Source organism: Hibiscus syriacus, unplaced genomic scaffold (genome assembly GCF_006381635.1).
Source record: "Hibiscus syriacus cultivar Baekdansim isolate YM2019G1 unplaced genomic scaffold, ASM638163v2 tig00110330_pilon, whole genome shotgun sequence".
Lineage (NCBI taxonomy): Eukaryota > Viridiplantae > Streptophyta > Magnoliopsida > Malvales > Malvaceae > Hibiscus > Hibiscus syriacus.
The window spans coordinates 825709-842936 of NW_024062686.1; the positions used below are offsets into that span (position 1 = coordinate 825709).

At 36.8% G+C, this 17228-nt stretch overlaps 4 protein-coding genes and 1 pseudogene across 5 annotated transcripts; 3 read left to right on the plus strand and 2 right to left on the minus strand.

Annotated features, from left to right (window-relative positions):
• Positions 1 to 1344: 1344 nt before the first annotated feature.
• Positions 1345 to 1806, minus strand: LOC120119071. Its single transcript, XM_039138967.1, has one exon. The coding sequence runs from the start codon at positions 1804 to 1806 to the stop codon at positions 1345 to 1347; it is 462 nt and encodes a 153-aa protein (XP_038994898.1).
• A 3010-nt stretch (positions 1807 to 4816) lies between these two features.
• On the plus strand, positions 4817 to 5369 carry LOC120118971. The gene is made up of 3 exons (XM_039138883.1): positions 4817 to 4875; positions 4958 to 5035; positions 5159 to 5369. Exons 1-3 carry the CDS (start codon positions 4832 to 4834, stop codon positions 5343 to 5345), a joined length of 309 nt encoding a protein of 102 aa, XP_038994814.1. The 5' UTR covers positions 4817 to 4831; the 3' UTR covers positions 5346 to 5369.
• Positions 5370 to 5816: 447 nt separating this feature from the next.
• On the plus strand, positions 5817 to 7457 carry LOC120119072 (annotated as a pseudogene).
• A 305-nt stretch (positions 7458 to 7762) lies between these two features.
• On the plus strand, positions 7763 to 12999 carry LOC120118969 (extra-large guanine nucleotide-binding protein 1-like). Of its 2 annotated transcripts, none has more exons than XM_039138880.1 (8): positions 7763 to 9209; positions 9300 to 9437; positions 9521 to 9625; positions 9723 to 9908; positions 10438 to 10618; positions 10883 to 11127; positions 11919 to 12082; positions 12289 to 12999. In XM_039138880.1, the coding sequence occupies exons 1-8, from the start codon at positions 8043 to 8045 to the stop codon at positions 12872 to 12874; spliced, it is 2772 nt and encodes a 923-aa protein (XP_038994811.1). In that variant the 5' UTR covers positions 7763 to 8042; the 3' UTR covers positions 12875 to 12999. The 2 variants fall into 2 exon arrangements, with proteins under 2 accessions (XP_038994811.1, XP_038994812.1); XM_039138881.1 differs by having other exon boundaries at positions 10886 to 11127.
• Positions 13000 to 13521: 522 nt separating this feature from the next.
• On the minus strand, positions 13522 to 16875 carry LOC120118970 (protein root UVB sensitive 4-like). The gene is made up of 10 exons (XM_039138882.1): positions 16414 to 16875; positions 15997 to 16143; positions 15648 to 15794; positions 15459 to 15521; positions 15302 to 15378; positions 14848 to 14953; positions 14493 to 14595; positions 14243 to 14394; positions 14063 to 14128; positions 13522 to 13945 (listed from the first exon to the last, which is right to left on the minus strand). The coding sequence occupies exons 1-10, from the start codon at positions 16873 to 16875 to the stop codon at positions 13712 to 13714; spliced, it is 1557 nt and encodes a 518-aa protein (XP_038994813.1). The 3' UTR covers positions 13522 to 13711.
• Positions 16876 to 17228: the final 353 nt, after the last annotated feature.

Genomic DNA, 17228 nt, shown 5'->3' on the forward strand with positions numbered 1-17228 from the left:
GTAAATCACATGTTAAATCTTACGTTTGGTCAACGATCCATCTAGCTCTGGTTCAACTAGGTCAAGCCTAAGTTTATTGGCTATCGGTTTCATGCCTCTCATCACATAACAGCTTCAATTGGGTTGAGGGAAAACGATGCAGGCCTGGGGTACATGTCAAAGCTCTAGCAGGCTCATGTTTGCCTTGGCTTTATGGTATGATTTTATGGCATGATCATGGACTTTCTAGGGTTCACAAATATAGCCCATAGTTATATTTCGTGTTCACTTTAGTCCCTATTCTTCCAAATTTGGTTTTTTAGATTTCAAATTATTCAATTTCATCCTCCATTAACATTATTCATGTACAATTGAATCTTCAAACTTCATATTTTATTTCAAGTAAGTCCTTTAAATCTTAGTTTACTTCCAATTTAGCCTCCCATAACTTGAATTTCCCTTAATCAATTGCAATTTGTCTCTAAAACTTCTAACTCTAAATTCAAGGTGTGACAACATAATCAAATATTCATAAGTCTTTAACTAAAACGACTCAACATTATTAAATATTCACACTAGACTTATGACTACATATAATATAACTAACTTATTATTCAAAACAATATTAAAATCTCAAGAATCTCAAAAATACTTTAGTGTCGTGTGACCTGTTTAACACACCAATATATCCATGGATTATATATTTTTTTACCTAAACCCTTTGATTTTGTCCTAACAAAATATTTAGTGGTGAAGAGGATGATTTACTCTAAACAAGAAAATAATAATGCAAAAATTATATTTAAAATTAAATCAAATCAAACCCACTGAGTGATCTATGCAATAGAGACCTTAAAGATTATAAATTCGAATAATTATATCTATAAGATATATATATATGTTATCAATAATTTTAAAAAATTCGAACAAACACTATTGTTAAACTTTTTATAATATAAAATGATAATGCTTAATTCTACTTTTAGTATGTATATGGAAATAAAAGTGAAAGTTCAGACGTTTTGAATTTGATGTGAGCGTGAATTACTATAGGAGTAAGTAATCAAATCTAAAAAGAGCAGCAAAATTTGACTGGGGAGGGGTCTAGCCGAACTCGTGAAAGTGTCTTTTTTTTTTTTTGTTTTGTTTCGGATAAGTTTTTATTATCTAAATAGAAGAGTTTGCTACAAAATACAATCAGAGTCAGAAATAGTTCGATACATACAAAAAGAATCAATGATCAATTATATTCCAATGATTACAGAGAATAATATTCACACTACCAATTCTATTAAAAATTCTGCCCCTTAAATGAAGACTAACAATGTCTTTGATAGCCTTAAGTAAGTCTTCAACAGACCTAGATCAACCTTGGAACAATCTTTTGTTCCTTTCCTCCCATAGCAAGTAAACCAGAGCATTCATGGCCAGCTTCATAACCAAAGAGAGCAAGGATTTGCCTTTCCAGTTGGAGCTAGCCCGAGTCAAGAAATTATCCCAAGAGAAGACAGAAAATTTCATACCAGATAAAGAGAAAATAGAGTCCCAGAGGAAAACAATAGTAGGACAATTAAGGAAAAGATGGTCTTTGGATTCCAGATCAACTTTACAGAAAACGCATAAAGAGTCATTAATCAGCCCCATACGTTGTAATCTAACCTTGGTATGAAGTTTATCGAGGAAAGCCATCCAGGTAATAAGACTGTGTTTTGGGATATGCAGGGGAAACCATAACAGTTTCTGCCAAGGGACCGTAAGTCTCTTTTCACGGATTGAATCCCAGATGGTATTGGCAGTAGCAACTCCTGAAGTCAGTAATTGATGCATCTCTGGTCTCAGTTTCAGAAGCCTCTTCAAGCAGCAACTGGTATTAGAATTAATTTCCACATACCAGAAATCTTAAGGAGTTGCATGCATGGCGAATAATATTTCAACACTTTGTGTATGTTGCTTGGGACAAATTGTAATTTGTATGCAAATTGACCTAACACAAGGACAAGTGAATATTATTAAATTATATTATTTTAAACTTACAAGGAAACAATCGGTCTCTAATTCTTGACATAGTCCAAGGTTAGTGTATATCTAAAATCCAATTGGGATTTATATATGAATTTATAATCCAATAATGACAATGGTAAGATTTACAAGCTCAAATTCTTGAATCTCAGTCACTTGTATCAACATCCATGGGCGACTCTTATAATTTTCTTTGCAAAGCAGTAAGAGGATTTGGGGGTGGGGTGGAACTATGAAATGGTCTAAAAAGAATGACATTGGCATGATTTATTGACAGAGCCAGAGCAACGTCTATTTTGAGGAGATTAACGTCTTGTATAACGCCAAGGAATTGCACATGGTCACTTGTAAAATCTAAACCTTTTGTGCAAGGATTGGTTTTGATGGACCCAAACTATTTCCTTAAGAAAGGGATGCCTGAGATGATGTTTTCCCTTGGCAGAGACCACTATAGATAAGCTCGTACCAAGCCTTGGTTGCGAAAAAAATGATTAGGCTCTAAGTTTATCTTAAAATATACTTTTTTTATAGAATTATCTCTTACTTTTTTAAAAATTTCTATCAAAAATTAAATTTATTATCTCATTTTTAGTACTTTTCATTTTTTATCAATTAAAACACATCACATGACACTTTTGATAATCCTTGGTAATAATTTCTAAAAATAATTAATTTTTTGATAGAAAGCCGATAGTTTTATTAAAAATAGAAAATATCCAAAATTACAATGAAAATTTACAAGCATAACCGTAAACTAATATATAATTAGGAGATTTTCCTATCACTATTGACACAAAAACTAGCCACCAAGATCACACAATGACCAAAGAAGGAAAATGTTAAAAAAACCTAACCAAAAAGCTCGGACAAAATAAAGTTATGAACAAATCTTACTATATCGGCAAACGAACCACAAAAGGGGATGAAGCTACTGAAAGACCACCGAAAAATCGTAAATCAGAGTCGAGTGACGTGAAAAAATTATTCACGAATGCAAAACGCGTATCCAAGTCAATCCGAGGATCCAAAGCAGAGAAAATAATCATGGAAAGAAATAAGCGGCATCTTTTTTTTTGAATTAATCACTAGTATCCGATCTATTGACCGACTAATCTAGATCGTGTACTGCAAATGCAAGGGCGACCCTCCTAACCCAGTTTGCTCCATTCGCAAATGCCAGGATTCGAACCTCTGACCTTGCTTAAATGACCTAGTGATTCATCCCACTAGACCAATTGATTGTTGGTTAAATAAACGCCATCTTGATCAGTTGTGGCGATGTCAAATCTAACTCTGATGAAAAAAGATAAGCGAAAACAACAATCAAGCGACCGAAAACTATCAAAAGACAGAGAAAAACAAGCCACAAAGACAGATATAAACGTGTCACAAAGACATAATTATCCTTATTAAAAAACTAAAAAAAAAAAGAGAAAAGACAAACCGCGATCGGTAACTAGTATCAAAATCGGTACCGTCATTGACTAAAGAAAATCAAAGAAGTTGATTTGATCTATAGAAAATGGCAGAAACTATAAAAAAAAATAAAAAGGGAGAGGATGGAGAATTAATAACATAAATTATAGAATATACTAGTATTTATACTACAAATATAATAGTATAAAAATATTTTGTATAACTCAATTATTATAAAATATATATGATATAGCTCACAACAATAAACAATGTCAATCAACCCCAATCGTTTTATGAAAATGGAAAAATAGGTGAAAAAATATCAAGAGAAACTTATTAGAAATAGGCTCATGAACTTTCGGTCCAAGCCTATAACAGCTTGGGCCTCTCCATTTTGAGTCGCAATATTTTATGATTTTAAATTGGAGTTCCTTAAACCCTAGAAGTTGAGAGGGGAAAACACACAAACACACGCACGCGCACAAACAAGGCCAGGTAGTTAATTGATTATTTTACTATTTGTATTCTTTTTTTTTAAGATTTTTTTTTAAATTTGCGTAAAATTAGTTTGCTAATTGGGGTTTCCCCCCTTGTTGACTGACTAAAAGCAAAGAGATGAAGAATTTGTAGCTATGGGTATGTTTAAACTGTGTCTAAGGCGGCTAAGACATTGATGCCTTGGTATCCCTTTCAAGTAAATAGTTGGTTAAATTTAAGTGTTTTGTTGATTGCGTACATATTGAACTTATTAATTAGCATCAAAGCTTGGTAAGGTTGATTGATTAGCCAGTTTTACGGTATCGTGGTTATGGTAAGGTTCGTTCTTTTCATAACAACTATATTTTGAAGACAATAATTGCTTTAATTATGAAGTAAAGGACTTCAGAGTTTAGATATGATGACTCTGAGTTATCTGTGGTTTAGGGTTTTATCGAGCTCCCCATGGTTTGTGAAATTTTCTTGAAAGTGCAGTAGTCATATGCTTGCTATGATTTGTGGTTGTGTATTAGCTCATTTGGGTGTTATCGTAGAGTTGGTACGAAAGTTTTGTTTTTTGAAAGGAGCAGCAAGACAAATGATTGATTTGCTGAGAAGAGGTTTTAGTTATTAACTCCATGACTATGGGGAAAAAATGAATCTAATGAATAACATACGGAAAAGTGTTGGTATTGAATTGAGTGCCTATGTCATTCCTGCTTTGTAATTAACATGTGATCTTTTGATTACATCAAGTTTTACTTAAATGCAAAAACTTTTACTTTTAATAGAGCTTAATCTGCTCTACTTTATACAGAGTTATTCGTGAGGGAAAAGAACGTCGCAGACTTTGGGGTCAAAGGAAAACACAACGTCAATCTGCGAAAACTGAAAACGATCAATATGTAGAAACTGATGAGGAATCCCTGTGTAGAAGGGGATGCTTCCTACCAACGTTGTAGAAATGCTCGCGTCTCGTGAAAAGTATGAATATCTATGCATCCATCCATCCGTCTATACTTCTGTATCTGTAGTTCGAGTTTAAGGAAACATGTTCATTTTGCAGACAAGTTTTCTTATCCGACTCCGAGGATGAGAAGGCTGAGGCAGATCCCACTCCGGGAAAGAAAAAGAAAAACTCAGGGTGAGGATTTACTTCCCTCGTTAACAAAAAGCAATATTTTTTCCTTCCTTGATATAACAGAAGCAGCAGTTGCATTAAGGCTTTTGAAAGATAATAACTAAGCTTCTGCGTTATTATCTGCAGGCTAGAACCTGTTATTTTGAACCACATACCACCTCCTCAATGCTTACAGAGTTCCATGGAGTTCTTGAAGAAAAGGAAAATGCAGGTTCCAAGGTCATCTTTGGTTTTAAAGAACTCCAACCAAGTACTTCGCCTTAGTTGTGCCCTTTCAATTTCCGGGTTACGCGAAAGCTGTAAACGACTGTAACAAAGTCAGTTTGAGTTTTCAAAAAATGTTTAGATATCAAAATGTATATCGACTTATTTAGTAAAATCAACATTCCCCCATTTTTTTGGAATTTTTTACTTGAAAAATACTGATAATGTCCAACTCCAAATGCTGAAACTTATTCCCTACAAACTTTCGTAACCACAATCTCAAACCTTACCAAAGAAAAAACTACATGGTCTGTTCTCCAATAATTTTGTTTGAAAAATAAAAACCATATTAACTTTTGGACAAGCCGTTGAATTTAATATCCAAAAATAGAAACAATCTCAACGGAACATTCATCAAATCTTCCATGCAAAAAGGAAGAAAAATGACATTCTTTATTGCTTCGTACTTGCGAGGCTTCGTAGTTTCACTTTCGTCCTTTCTTTTTGGAGGGGAGGTAAGGCAAATGCTGAATTTTTCTTGCCTTCCCTCGTTTCTTTTTCTCCTCCATCTTGAAATTTCTTTGTTATATGGTTTACCCTTCCACTGGGTTGTTTATCTTTTCATTTTCGCGTGCTTATTTAGCATGGAAACCATTAGGTTTAAGAAACGGGGTGGTTTCAACGTTTTGTTTGAAGAAACAGGCTCCGCCGCCGGCCAAAAGGTTGCCAGGCTAAAGAATTCGATCTCCGGTGAAGAAGATTCCAAAGACGGTCTCCCGACGTCGATTAACTCTTCTTTCAGCAACCAAGATTTTTCTTCATTGGCAAGTTTTTCTAGTGGTTCATCACCATCTTCCTTCAGAAAATCACCATGGACATCTTTCGCAGCCAATAATACTCTATGTTCTTCTGTTGATGAAGCTAATGCAACTCCCGCTAAAGAGTTGATAGGCTCATTGGTACGTGAAGAAGGGCATGCATATTCCTTGGCGGTCTCCGGGGACTTGTTGTATACCGGCTCCGATAGCAAAAACATTAGGGTCTGGCTGAAACAAAAGGCGCATGGTGGGTTTACATCATACGGTGGGTTGGTGAAAGCCATCGTCATTGCCGGAGAGAAGGTCTTTACGGGCCATCGAGACGGAAAGATCCGAGTTTGGAGGGTTTCGAGCAGGAACACAAGAATTCATAGACGAGTTGGGACGTTGCCGACTTTGAAAGATTATTTTAAAAGCTCCTTTGTACCCACGGGCTTTTCTGAAGTGAAGGGCTGTCGTAGCGGTCTTTGGCAGAAACATTCGGATGCTATATCTTGCTTGTGTCTCAACGAAGACAAGACGTTGCTTTACTCGGGCTCTTGGGATAAGACATTCAAAGTTTGGAGAATCTCGGATTGGAGATGCTTGGAATCGGTTCGAGCTCACGACGATGCGGTTAACTCCATTGTTGCAGGGTGTGATGGCTTAGTGTTTACAGGTTCAGCTGATGGATCGGTGAAGGTATGGAGACGAGAGATAGAAGGGAAAGGGACCAGCCATTTACTGTCCCGGTCATTGTTCAAACAAGAATACGCCATTACATCATTAGCGTTGAGCCCTGATGGTAAATTTATTTACTGTGGGTCGTCGGATGGGGTGGTTAACTTTTGGGACTGTGAAAATAATATCTCCCATGGCGGTGCTTTCAGAGGCCATAAATTGGCCATTCTTTGTTTGGTAACAGCCGGAGATCTTCTCATCACCGGATCGGCTGATAAGACGATTTTGGTATGGAAAAGATGTGGGAACCAGCATTTCTTGTTGACAAGATTAACGGGCCATAACGGTCCTGTTAAGTGCTTGGCAATCGAAAAGGATCATGAATCAACTTCCAGTGAAAACCAGTGGATTCTTTACAGTGGTAGCCTAGATAAGTCTGTCAAGCTTTGGCGGATAACGGACCAAACTCCACCAGCACAAAGCCCCATCGACACCGATTCATCAGAATAGCCGCCCTTTAGTAAGCGGTCCTCGGGGCTCGAGTCTTTACTCGATCTCAGATTATGGCCTAATCTACTTAGATTTGTATTGTTAACTTCAACTGGATACTTAGGTATTTAAATTGTCCTGCCGGATTCAAAGATCGTTTCCTTCTACCAAAGTCCCAAACTTCAGTTCAAAAAGAGCATCTTTAGCACAACCCATCTACAGCTCTTGGAATCAAAGCATGAAAGCTTGGTAAAAGCAACTTGGGTTTTCTTTTTTCTTTCTTAAATTTTAATTCCCTCGTCTAAGCCACAAGAACATTCTACAGCAACTCATTTTTTTTCTTTCCATTTTCTCGAGTTGGTTGAGTGAATATCTGATTTTATATAATATTTTTGAATTTAAATGAACAGTGCAAATGAATTCAATCATTTAAAGCAAATGAATAAATCGAAAAAGAAAGGGTATCCATCGGAAAAGGAAAAGGAAAAGGAAAAAGGAAAAATCCACAGTGAAATCCAAATTCCGCCATGGATGCTTTCGCTCCAATTCCAATACAGCAGAACGCAAGTTGGTCCCCTCTCACCTAAAAAGACAAAAGTTCTTCCCAAGCTCATACCCCACATGCTCTCCTTTTACAAAACTTGAAACGATTTAAATAAAAATAATCTAGATTCCAATTCTAAGCCAATCCCAGTAAAATCCCCGGTTTCTTTTCTTGGTTTGCTGTCATTTTCCCACACAATCTCTTACCTTACATTACCTTTACCCTTTACCCTCTCCTTCCACGAATTTGAACAATTATTCTTCTCCCTTTTGTCTGATCTCCGAACACCCAGAAAATGCCACCCAAAGAAGCTATAGTTTTGCCAAGCGTAGAGAGTGATGAAGACGGCCAACAGTACTCTTTCGCGGTGGAATACATCGGCCCTCCGGTAACCTACGATCTTCCACGAGCTGTTCCAATCAACGTCGAGAAAATCCCAGTTGCTGCCGTCGTTTCAAAGGTACCACTTTCCAATACTGAAGTCCACATACCGGTTGTACCCCCTATTTTAGCGCCAGATCGTAACAGGTTTTCTAAGGAATTGCTTCTTCAACCCACTGTTTCACCAACTTCGGTTATTGCTTTTCAAGAAAGGGTTTCTGCGGATACTAATAACTGTTTGTTATCTGGGGAGTTGAGTAGTTACGAGTCTGGGGAGTTAGCTGAATTGAGTAACAATAGTGATAGTTCTTCGAGGCGTTTAGTAGCTTGTTCTGTTAGTAATGAACATTGGAGTAAGCTTGATTCTTGTGATAGCCCTGATAAACCGAGAGGAAGCTCGTCGCTAGCTAGGATTTCAATTGATGATGATTTGAATCAACCTGATTGGGGTTCTAACGAGTCTGTTTTGAGTTTAGATTACCCGTCTTCACGAGTTTCTTCTCTTAAGACCGGGGACTGTAATAATGAGTCCAATGGTGATGTTAGGAGACCTCAGGTTGTTACTTTTCGAGATATTGAATCTGATGATGGACTTGATGAGGAATTTAGTCAAGATGAGGTGCAAGCTCAGATTGTTAGAGTTAAAAGACAGCCACAGACAAAAGGGAAGAAAGGGTCATGTTATCGATGTTTTAAGGGGAATAGGTTTACAGAAAAGGAGGTTTGTATTGTTTGTGATGCCAAGTATTGTAATAATTGCGTGCTTAGAGCTATGGGGTCTATGCCTGAAGGAAGGAAATGTGTTACTTGTATTGGATTTCCAATTGATGAGTCAAAACGCGGGGGTTTGGGAAAGTGTTCTCGAATGCTTAAACGTTTTCTTAATGATTTGGAGGTAAGACAGATACTGAAGGCAGAAAAGTTGTGTGAGGCAAATCAGCTGCCTCCTGAGTATATTTGTGTGAATGGGCAACCCCTTTGTTACGAGGAGCTGGCTATATTGCAGAGTTGCCCTAACCCACCCAAGACGCTAAAGCCGGGAAACTATTGGTATGATAAAGTATCTGGTCTTTGGGGAAAGGTGAATATGCAATCTTTGATTGACGTCATTATTCTTTGCTATAATTCATTTTATTGTTAGAGAAACTGATGATTCTTGTGCAATTGACAGGAAGGACAGAAACCTTCAAAGATAATTAGTCCCCATCTAAATGTTGGTGGTCCTATCAGGCCAGATGCTAGCAACGGAAACACTGAAGTTTTCATAAATGGTCGAGAAATCACAAAAGTTGAACTTCGGATGTTGCAGGTTTAAATTTCTTAACATGTACTGTTGTTAAGATGTTCATTATTTTGCAAGATTGTCGATGACTGCTTTGGTGAACATTGTAGTTGGCAGGAGTTCAAGTTGCGGGCAACCCACACTTTTGGGTGAATGAGGACGGTTCATACCTAGAAGAGGGACAAAAAAATACAAAAGGATATATATGGGGAAAGGTATGTAATATATGCATGTTTCTGTGTGCCCTTTGCCATATTTTTTTGGATGAGATACTTGTATTAAGCATTCATTTATTGTTCAAATTTAACTTAGGCGGGAACGAAGCTTGTCTGTGCTGTATTATCACTGCCTGTTCCTTCTAAATCTTCAAATTCATGTGGAGAGTCGCTAAACAGCATGAATAGCAGATCTGTTCCTGACTATCTTGAGCAGCGTACATTGCAGAAGATTCTTTTGGTCGGATCTCCTGGATCTGGGTCAACTACCATATTTAAGCAGGTAAATAATGATTTGGAATCACACATTAACTTCCCTTGCTTTCTGGTTCTACTCATGTGCAGATAGTTTTTCTTCACTAAAAACCGCTTGTGTAAAAGCCTCACAGTTTCTTTTACTGAATGAGATACATGTTGGTTTAAGAAAGATATTTAATTGCATCAATCAAATTTATTCAACTTGCTATAATCCTCTAATGATTCTATAAAGTTTAAATATTTGAATGGTTGGTACACCATAGTTCACAGAGATAATAGTGCGAATAGACTCTTAGTTTAGTGTGTTATAATATTATCAAGTTCACGATGAAAGCAAAATCTAGATTTGTAACTATGAGCATAGGAATTATTCCCGAATTTTCATGAATCCTTGACTTCAGTGTTTCTGTTTACCATTTAGCCTGCATTCAACTAATTATTGTTTTCTTATGTTTATGTGCTAATGTAAGATAGCTGCTTAAAGATGGAATGGACAGTAGAAACAAGAATAATTGATTAGTCAATTGATCTTTCAAATGAATGGATTGTTTCAGGCAAAGATTCTTTATAAAAATGTGCCATTCTCAGAGGATGAGCGTGAAAATATTAAGTTGAAAATCCAAACCAATGTCTATGGTTATCTTGGCATGCTTCTTGAAGGCCGTGAACGTTTTGAGGAAGAGTGTTTGGCTGAAATGAGGAAAGGGAGAAGTTCCAAGGACATTGAACCTGAAGGTGAGGCTGCATGTTGATTTATTCTCCAAATCATCCTATTTACCCTCATTCAAATATGACAATGTTTATGCTGTTGATTGACTATTTCTTTTTAGTTGTTTCTTTATATATTGGGTATCTTTAAGGATTCAAGCCTTAAGATTTCCCCACTTATGTAATTTTTCGAAGGGCATTTTAGCATTTCATATCCGGCATGGGCATAATGAATTGATTGGTAGTATTTCTTTTTGAATCATCTAATTATTTTCTTTTCATAATTTTTAGCAGGAAGTAGTGATGATGCTGATAGAAAAAATGTCTATTCCATTGGTCCGAGGCTCAAATCGTTCTCTGACTTTCTTCTGAAGACTATGGTGTCTGGCAATTTGGAAGTCATATTTCCAGCTGCTACTCGTGAATATGCTCCATTAGTCGAGGAGTTGTGGAAGCACACAGCTATCCAGGAAACTTACAACAGGAGAAGTGAATTGGTAATGCTGCCCAGTGTTGCTAGCTATTACCTGGAGCGGGTAAGATTATGCTTGATACAGAAGTTCTTGTTTAAATTTGTTGTAACTTCTCGGAGAGAATTGATTTATATATCACTAGATTTACGTATCTGAATTCTGAAGGTTACTCGAATACTTCTTCCGCTTGTCACCTATAACTGATTTCCTTGATGAAACTCGATTCTCTGAGAATTTGCTTTAATGAAGAATCATACCCTCAGAATGTGGTCAGACAAAAACATTAATTGGCTTTAAAGGAGTTGCTGACATGCTTGTGTTTCACCGTGAAGCATATACGCTGTAAGGTTTTGTTTGCCTAATGAACAGATAAAAGCAGTAACACCGATGTGTTGTGAGGATGTCGTGCTATAAGTGTGCTACTAGTAAGTGAAGGGTCTGTGCAACACTAGGCTTAATTCTTCTGAAGAAATCATAGAGTTCAACAAAGAACCTTGCATGGTCCACAGACAAGCTTCACCAGGCTAGTGGATAATGACATATTCTTGTCTTTTGAGGTTCTTATGCCCTTAATAATCAGACGTAGGAGTTCCCTAATTTGGCTCATTTAGCAATAAACTTGCCTTCTATTTAGACCAGTCCATTTTTTTTAATAAGAACATTTAGGCCAGTCCATAATGTTGGGTGACCTGTCATCGTTCTTGACACAGATCTGTCGAGCAATCTCAACTAGTACTAATGGTTGTTTGTATGGCACTGAATTTTCTGTTTTTAACTTTTGTGCCAGTATTGCCTCTACAACCAGTGCTTGTCTTAATTTCTCTCTTATACTTTTTTTTTAAAATTTTCTCCAGGTTTTTGAGATATTGAAAACAGACTATGAACCTTCAGATTTAGATATCCTCTATGCTGAAGGTGTTACTTCATCAAATGGTCTGGCTTGTGTCAACTTTTCGTTTCCCCAGTCTTCACCTGATGAAAATATTGACACTGCTGATCAGCATGATTCCTTACTAAGGTAGGTGCCAATATTAAGCATGTGCCTTTTCGAATGAAGTTCTGCATTTTGTGCGGCTGTGGTTCTTACTGTTTGTGATCAGCCTATTGGTACTTAAATTACTTGTTAAAACAGCGTACTCTATGGTGATCTGTGTTGCTCATTTCAAAACACATTAGGTTATAGTCGAATGTATTTTATCCTTAAAGTTTCAAACTGCTTCCCAGGTACCAATTAATCAGAGTGCTAGCAAGAGGCTTTGGAGAAAATTGCAAGTGGCTAGAGATGTTTGAAGATGTTGGAATGGTCATCTTTTGTGTTGCCTTGAGTGACTATGACCAGTTCTCTGCAGATGGGACTAATAAGATGCTGCTGAGCAGGAAATTCTTTGAAACCATCGTTACTCATCCAACATTTGATCAGATGGACTTCCTTCTAATATTGAACAAGCTCGATGTGTTTGAGGAAAAGATAGAAAGGGTTCCATTGACTCGGTGTGAGTGGTTTGATGATTTTCACCCCCTGATCAGTCGTTATCGTACGAATACAAATAGCAACAGCATTAACAATAATCCTACCCCGGGACAGCTAGCATTCCATTATATCGCTGTCAAGTTCAAGAGGCTTTATTCTTCACTCACCGGACGGAAGTTGTATGTTTCTCATTTGAAAGGACTGGAACCCAACAGCGTTGATTCTGCTCTTAAATATGCAAGGGAGATTCTAAAATGGAATGAAGAGAGAGCCAACTTCAGCTTCAGCTTCAGCGAGCACTCGTTTTATAGCACAGAAGCAAGTTCTCTCTCTCATTGATGTCTAATTTCCAGGTCAAAAGGTCAGTGTACATACTATGCCGTGTAAATGCACAAGAGAGGACATTTGCGCTTACTTACCTTGCAGCTGTAAGATTATGCATCAAGGCCATTTTCAGCATTGCATTGGGTGTCATGCTATGGTGCTTTATTAGGTACGAGCATACAAGTTGTAATGGAATATATAGTAAATCTCCATATCTTATACAGCAAGTCCAGGTGTATTCTTGTACACTGCTTTGTGTAGCTTCTTCCACGTACACATTTCATTACATTCATTTGTAATATATGATGGAAATGCACGATTCAACGATTGGTAGGGTCTATATCACCCAAACTTGGCTCCTCAAGTATATTAAAGCTGTGTAGAAAATTTCTTGTACGTTCTACAACTTAAAAGACCACCGATAATTGGTTTAATGTTATGCAAACTCATTTGAGTAGTCTTAATAATAAGAAGAAATATTGTTCTCCCTATAAGAGCGGAGTTCATGTATATTGTTAATTGACTAAAAAATTCTGAATATAGACTAATAAAAAAATGTGTTTTCCATTACTCATCAAGATTCCAGGAAAATTTCTTTGATGAAAGACAGATCTCAATTGATAGAACTGTATATATCACCGACAGTGATAACAAAAGCAATAGCCAACAATGTCCATCTTTCTATTTACATTTACATTAAAGTAGGATAATTGTTCAATATTACAACAAAACATGGGATTATGTAAAATGGTTGTGCCGTTCGCTTTTCTTAAATGAAAAAAGAATCTAACTAATCAAACCCCAAAACTCTTCAATGGTTAGAGAAGAGCAACCTGAGGAGAATATGTATTTTCAGTCATCCATGTAACTATATCGAGTCTGCTCCTCTGTGTTCAATAAAATGTTTTTTATTACCCAACCTTGAGCCACCATTTGTTCATTCATCGGACCAAAATCTTGCTGTACATATTGCCTGCTATGGTCGATCAGTTTAAACCACTCTTTGATAACCAAGTCTGAGGGATCGTTAGCCTTCATCATGCTTTTGCACGTACTTGAACGGAGGGCCTTCCGAACATAGCAGGCCTGGAACACCACAAACATTTAGACTCAAACTTAACCTTGGCAACTATAAACATAAGCTTGTGTACACGTGTGAAATCTAATTCATATTTGCATAGTTATTAGGGTTTAGTGTTTCACCTGCAACAATCCCATTATAAAATCAACTGTGCGAGCCCCTTCACGTACACAAAGAAGGATACCTTGCTAGAGTTTCACGAAGAAATGAACATAAAAACAGAAGGTATAAGAGAGATGATAATTTTATGTAAGCACCATAGTTTAGTGAGAAAGCTAGTAAAGATTGCATTTTATACGCACCTCTCTAACTCTTGTTAATCCTTGGTCGAAAATTTCCGTGCATATGAAATAATAATCCTCTTTACCTACAGACTGCATTGCCATCACCGATAATTTGGGTAATTGACCCTTGGGATTCAAACACCCTATTCTGATGCGCCATGGCTCCTTGCCTAATCCAAATGTTTCATCCATAAATTAACGGTTAGTTCTACAACAGCTCAGGTAAATGGTAAACTAAAAGTCAAAGCACAACCATGAAAAACTTTACCTTTGGTCCACATAAAATTGATTTCTTCATCTTTACTCACTTCTTCAGGTGAAGGTACATATCCAAATGAAATCCATGTATCAATTATAATTTCTATTCTATCCTGAATGTTGGAAAAGAAAAAGAGAAGCAATTAAGAAACTGAACAATTGAGATGGAAATTTAGATTGACAACTTCCAGAATCAAAAGAACTTGTCTCATATTTCAACTATCTGCATGCTATAGGGAATGGATATTGTATAGGGTTGGCGTATACCAAATCATGAGCAAAGACATGCCAAATTTTTTTGTTTCTTCAGAGTAACAACTAAAACATGAGATAGCTGAAAAATGCACTGGAAATAAATACTCCACCTTAGTTAAGGTTTGCAGATGGACATACTTGAGCCCCTGATATATTCCGAAGAGGTCAACTGCCGAGAAAATAGGGTATATAATGAAAGGTAGTCCAGCTTGTAGCCTAGCGAAATAAGCAGAACCAAGAAAGCAGTATAGCATTTAGTTAGACAACAAACTAAGTTGACAGATCAAGAAAATTTCAAGCTTTTCCAAAAAGGGAAAGAAAAAAAAACAGGATAGCTAAATTCCGACTCCAACTTAACTTCTATAGCTAACTGAAATATTCTGCAGTAGTAGGAACTCAGTTCATATTAAATAAGCCTTTAGACAAGCATCAGCCTAATCAATGGCATCAAATTGCCATTACAAAATGAGTATGCCAGAAATAGCAAACTGCAAAACAGGTATAAACCTTTCATTTTCTTGAGCAACATGATAAAAAACAGCAGCGATACTAAAGAGTATAAACCTTTGATTGTTCTTGAGAGACAAATTCAGAACAGCAGCAAGCATGAGACCAAAGTTATCAAAGCATACTGATTGAATCTGAAACCAATTCCAAGATCAGAGCACTTCCCAAACAAAAAGTATCAATAATGCCATGATTTTGAAGGAATAACTGTAACCTGTGACTTCGCAGAAACTTCAGCAAGGTTATCAGCTATTGCAAAGCTTCGATGAATGGGAGGCTGCTTGAATAGGGTGGAAAACATTAAGACATCTGAGCATTGGAGTTAAAAAGACTGATAAAATCTTCCAAAGATTAAAAAATGAAGTTAGAAAGATGATACACTAAATAAAAACTGAATCCTTACACTGGTTGCCATATAGCACGCCAAACTCATTTGTTTTGCAATGTTGGCCAACGATGCAAGAAGCAAGAAGTACTGAGGAAATATAGGAGTGAGCAGTTCAACTCCAATGCTCAAAGTGAAAAGCAGGGAGGTTGAAAACCTAACTCTCTTCAAAGGAGATAAGACAACAAATAAGAAAATAAATTTCTTATTTTACAGTTCTACAGTCACCAGAACAATCATCACCATTATTATATGAAAAATAGAGTGCAGTAACTGCACAACTGTGATCAATGAAACAAAGAATCATAATAACAAAGGTACGAGCTGAATAAGATGTAAAATGCAACCCAATATCTGGAATTATTACCTTCAAATTGGTATCGAAAGCAGATGCCAAACTAGCGGTATAAATACACCTGCTTAGTCGTCCAAGTCCATCCTTCAATACCCAGTTAAGTGCAGCAGCTGATGTAAGTGAGCGAGAATACCCAATTCCTATAGCCCGAAACATTGCCTGTTTTCACCACATTCTGTCCAAAAATAAGTTAAACAATGGAAAATGGCAATCAATATCTAATTCCTGGAAAATATAATTACTTTTTTTCCCTTCAAACTGTCAAACCCCGATGTATATAATATGGCATAAACCATTCATCAGCTCTTCCCCTAGTACCTTCCAAGATACTCTTTCCTATTTAAAATGAGTCACCAGACATTTATAACCCATTCGCCCATTGATCTCAAAACATTAACTTCAAAATTTAAACAAAAAAAATACATTTACCTGAGTAGCAAGAACTTGAAGAGCAGAGCTAAAAACCCTGTGAAAAAACTTCCACTTTACGTAGCCGATATAATTTTCACTAACTTGCTTAGGAATAAAAAAGTTCCTAACAGCCAAGCTGGAAGCTTCGACCAACTTATCCAAATTGAAACAAAATGAACCCCCAGAGCTGCCGCCACCGTCAACACTAAGCAACAAAACACGATTCCCATCCCAAAAGTACCTTGAAACTTTTCCGTACCTCCGTATCACCACCGGAAGCTTAGTCGGATTTGATGACTCAATCCCATCGTTGTTTAGACCTCCTTCAAGCTCGTAGGTAATTTTGGATCTGAGTGAACTGGCCAAACTCGGGGATTTTGAGGATACTTTGCAGGTTTGGCAAGCAGGGTTTTTTGAGGATTTCCATGGGAATCGGAAATTATGAGCAGTTGAAGGTTTGCAGTAAATAGTGGATTGCATGAGAAATTGGGGACGATGGAATGTAGGGTTTTTTTTTATCGATTTTCCCACCAAATCTTGACGTTGGTAGCTAATAAGGAGAGGGGGTTTAGGGTTTAAGGAAAAAAGAGTAACGGGACAGATAGAGGATAGACCAAGATACTGTATTAACCACAGGCTTTGGTTTGGAACAAAACCAACGTTTTCCATTATGTTTCAACGAGAAGCAATGATAAATTCAAGGGTAAACTACATAATGGTCACTTAAGTTTGAGTAAGTTTCTTTTTTTCCACTGATGTCTTAAAAGTAACAATTTAATCCTTAACGTTATTGATTTATAACAAATCGATCCCTCAACCGTTAACCTACGTTT

Bases quoted from the DNA above. Each gene is read 5' to 3' on its own strand.
- LOC120119071 (XM_039138967.1), bottom strand. From the start codon at position 1,806: ATGCATCAATTACTGACTTCAGGAGTTGCTACTGCCAATACCATCTGG.
- LOC120118971 (XM_039138883.1), top strand. From the start codon at position 4,832: ATGCTTCCTACCAACGTTGTAGAAATGCTCGCGTCTCGTGAAAA. The intron at 4,876-4,957 runs GTATGAATATCT...TTCATTTTGCAG, and splicing joins ATGCTCGCGTCTCGTGAAAA to ACAAGTTTTCTTATCCGACT. The intron at 5,036-5,158 runs GTGAGGATTTAC...TATTATCTGCAG, and splicing joins AAGAAAAAGAAAAACTCAGG to GCTAGAACCTGTTATTTTGA.
- LOC120118969 (XM_039138880.1), top strand. From the start codon at position 8,043: ATGCCACCCAAAGAAGCTATAGTTTTGCCAAGCGTAGAGAGTGATGAA. The intron at 9,909-10,437 runs GTAAATAATGAT...GGATTGTTTCAG, and splicing joins CAACTACCATATTTAAGCAG to GCAAAGATTCTTTATAAAAA. The intron at 11,128-11,918 runs GTAAGATTATGC...AATTTTCTCCAG, and splicing joins CTAGCTATTACCTGGAGCGG to GTTTTTGAGATATTGAAAAC.
- LOC120118970 (XM_039138882.1), bottom strand. From the start codon at position 16,875: ATGCAATCCACTATTTACTGCAAACCTTCAACTGCTCATAATTTCCGA. The intron at 15,522-15,647 runs GTAAGGATTCAG...CTATTCAAGCAG, and splicing joins CGTGCTATATGGCAACCAGT to CCTCCCATTCATCGAAGCTT. The intron at 14,395-14,492 runs GTAAAGTTTTTC...CATTTGGATTAG, and splicing joins CAATTTTATGTGGACCAAAG to GCAAGGAGCCATGGCGCATC.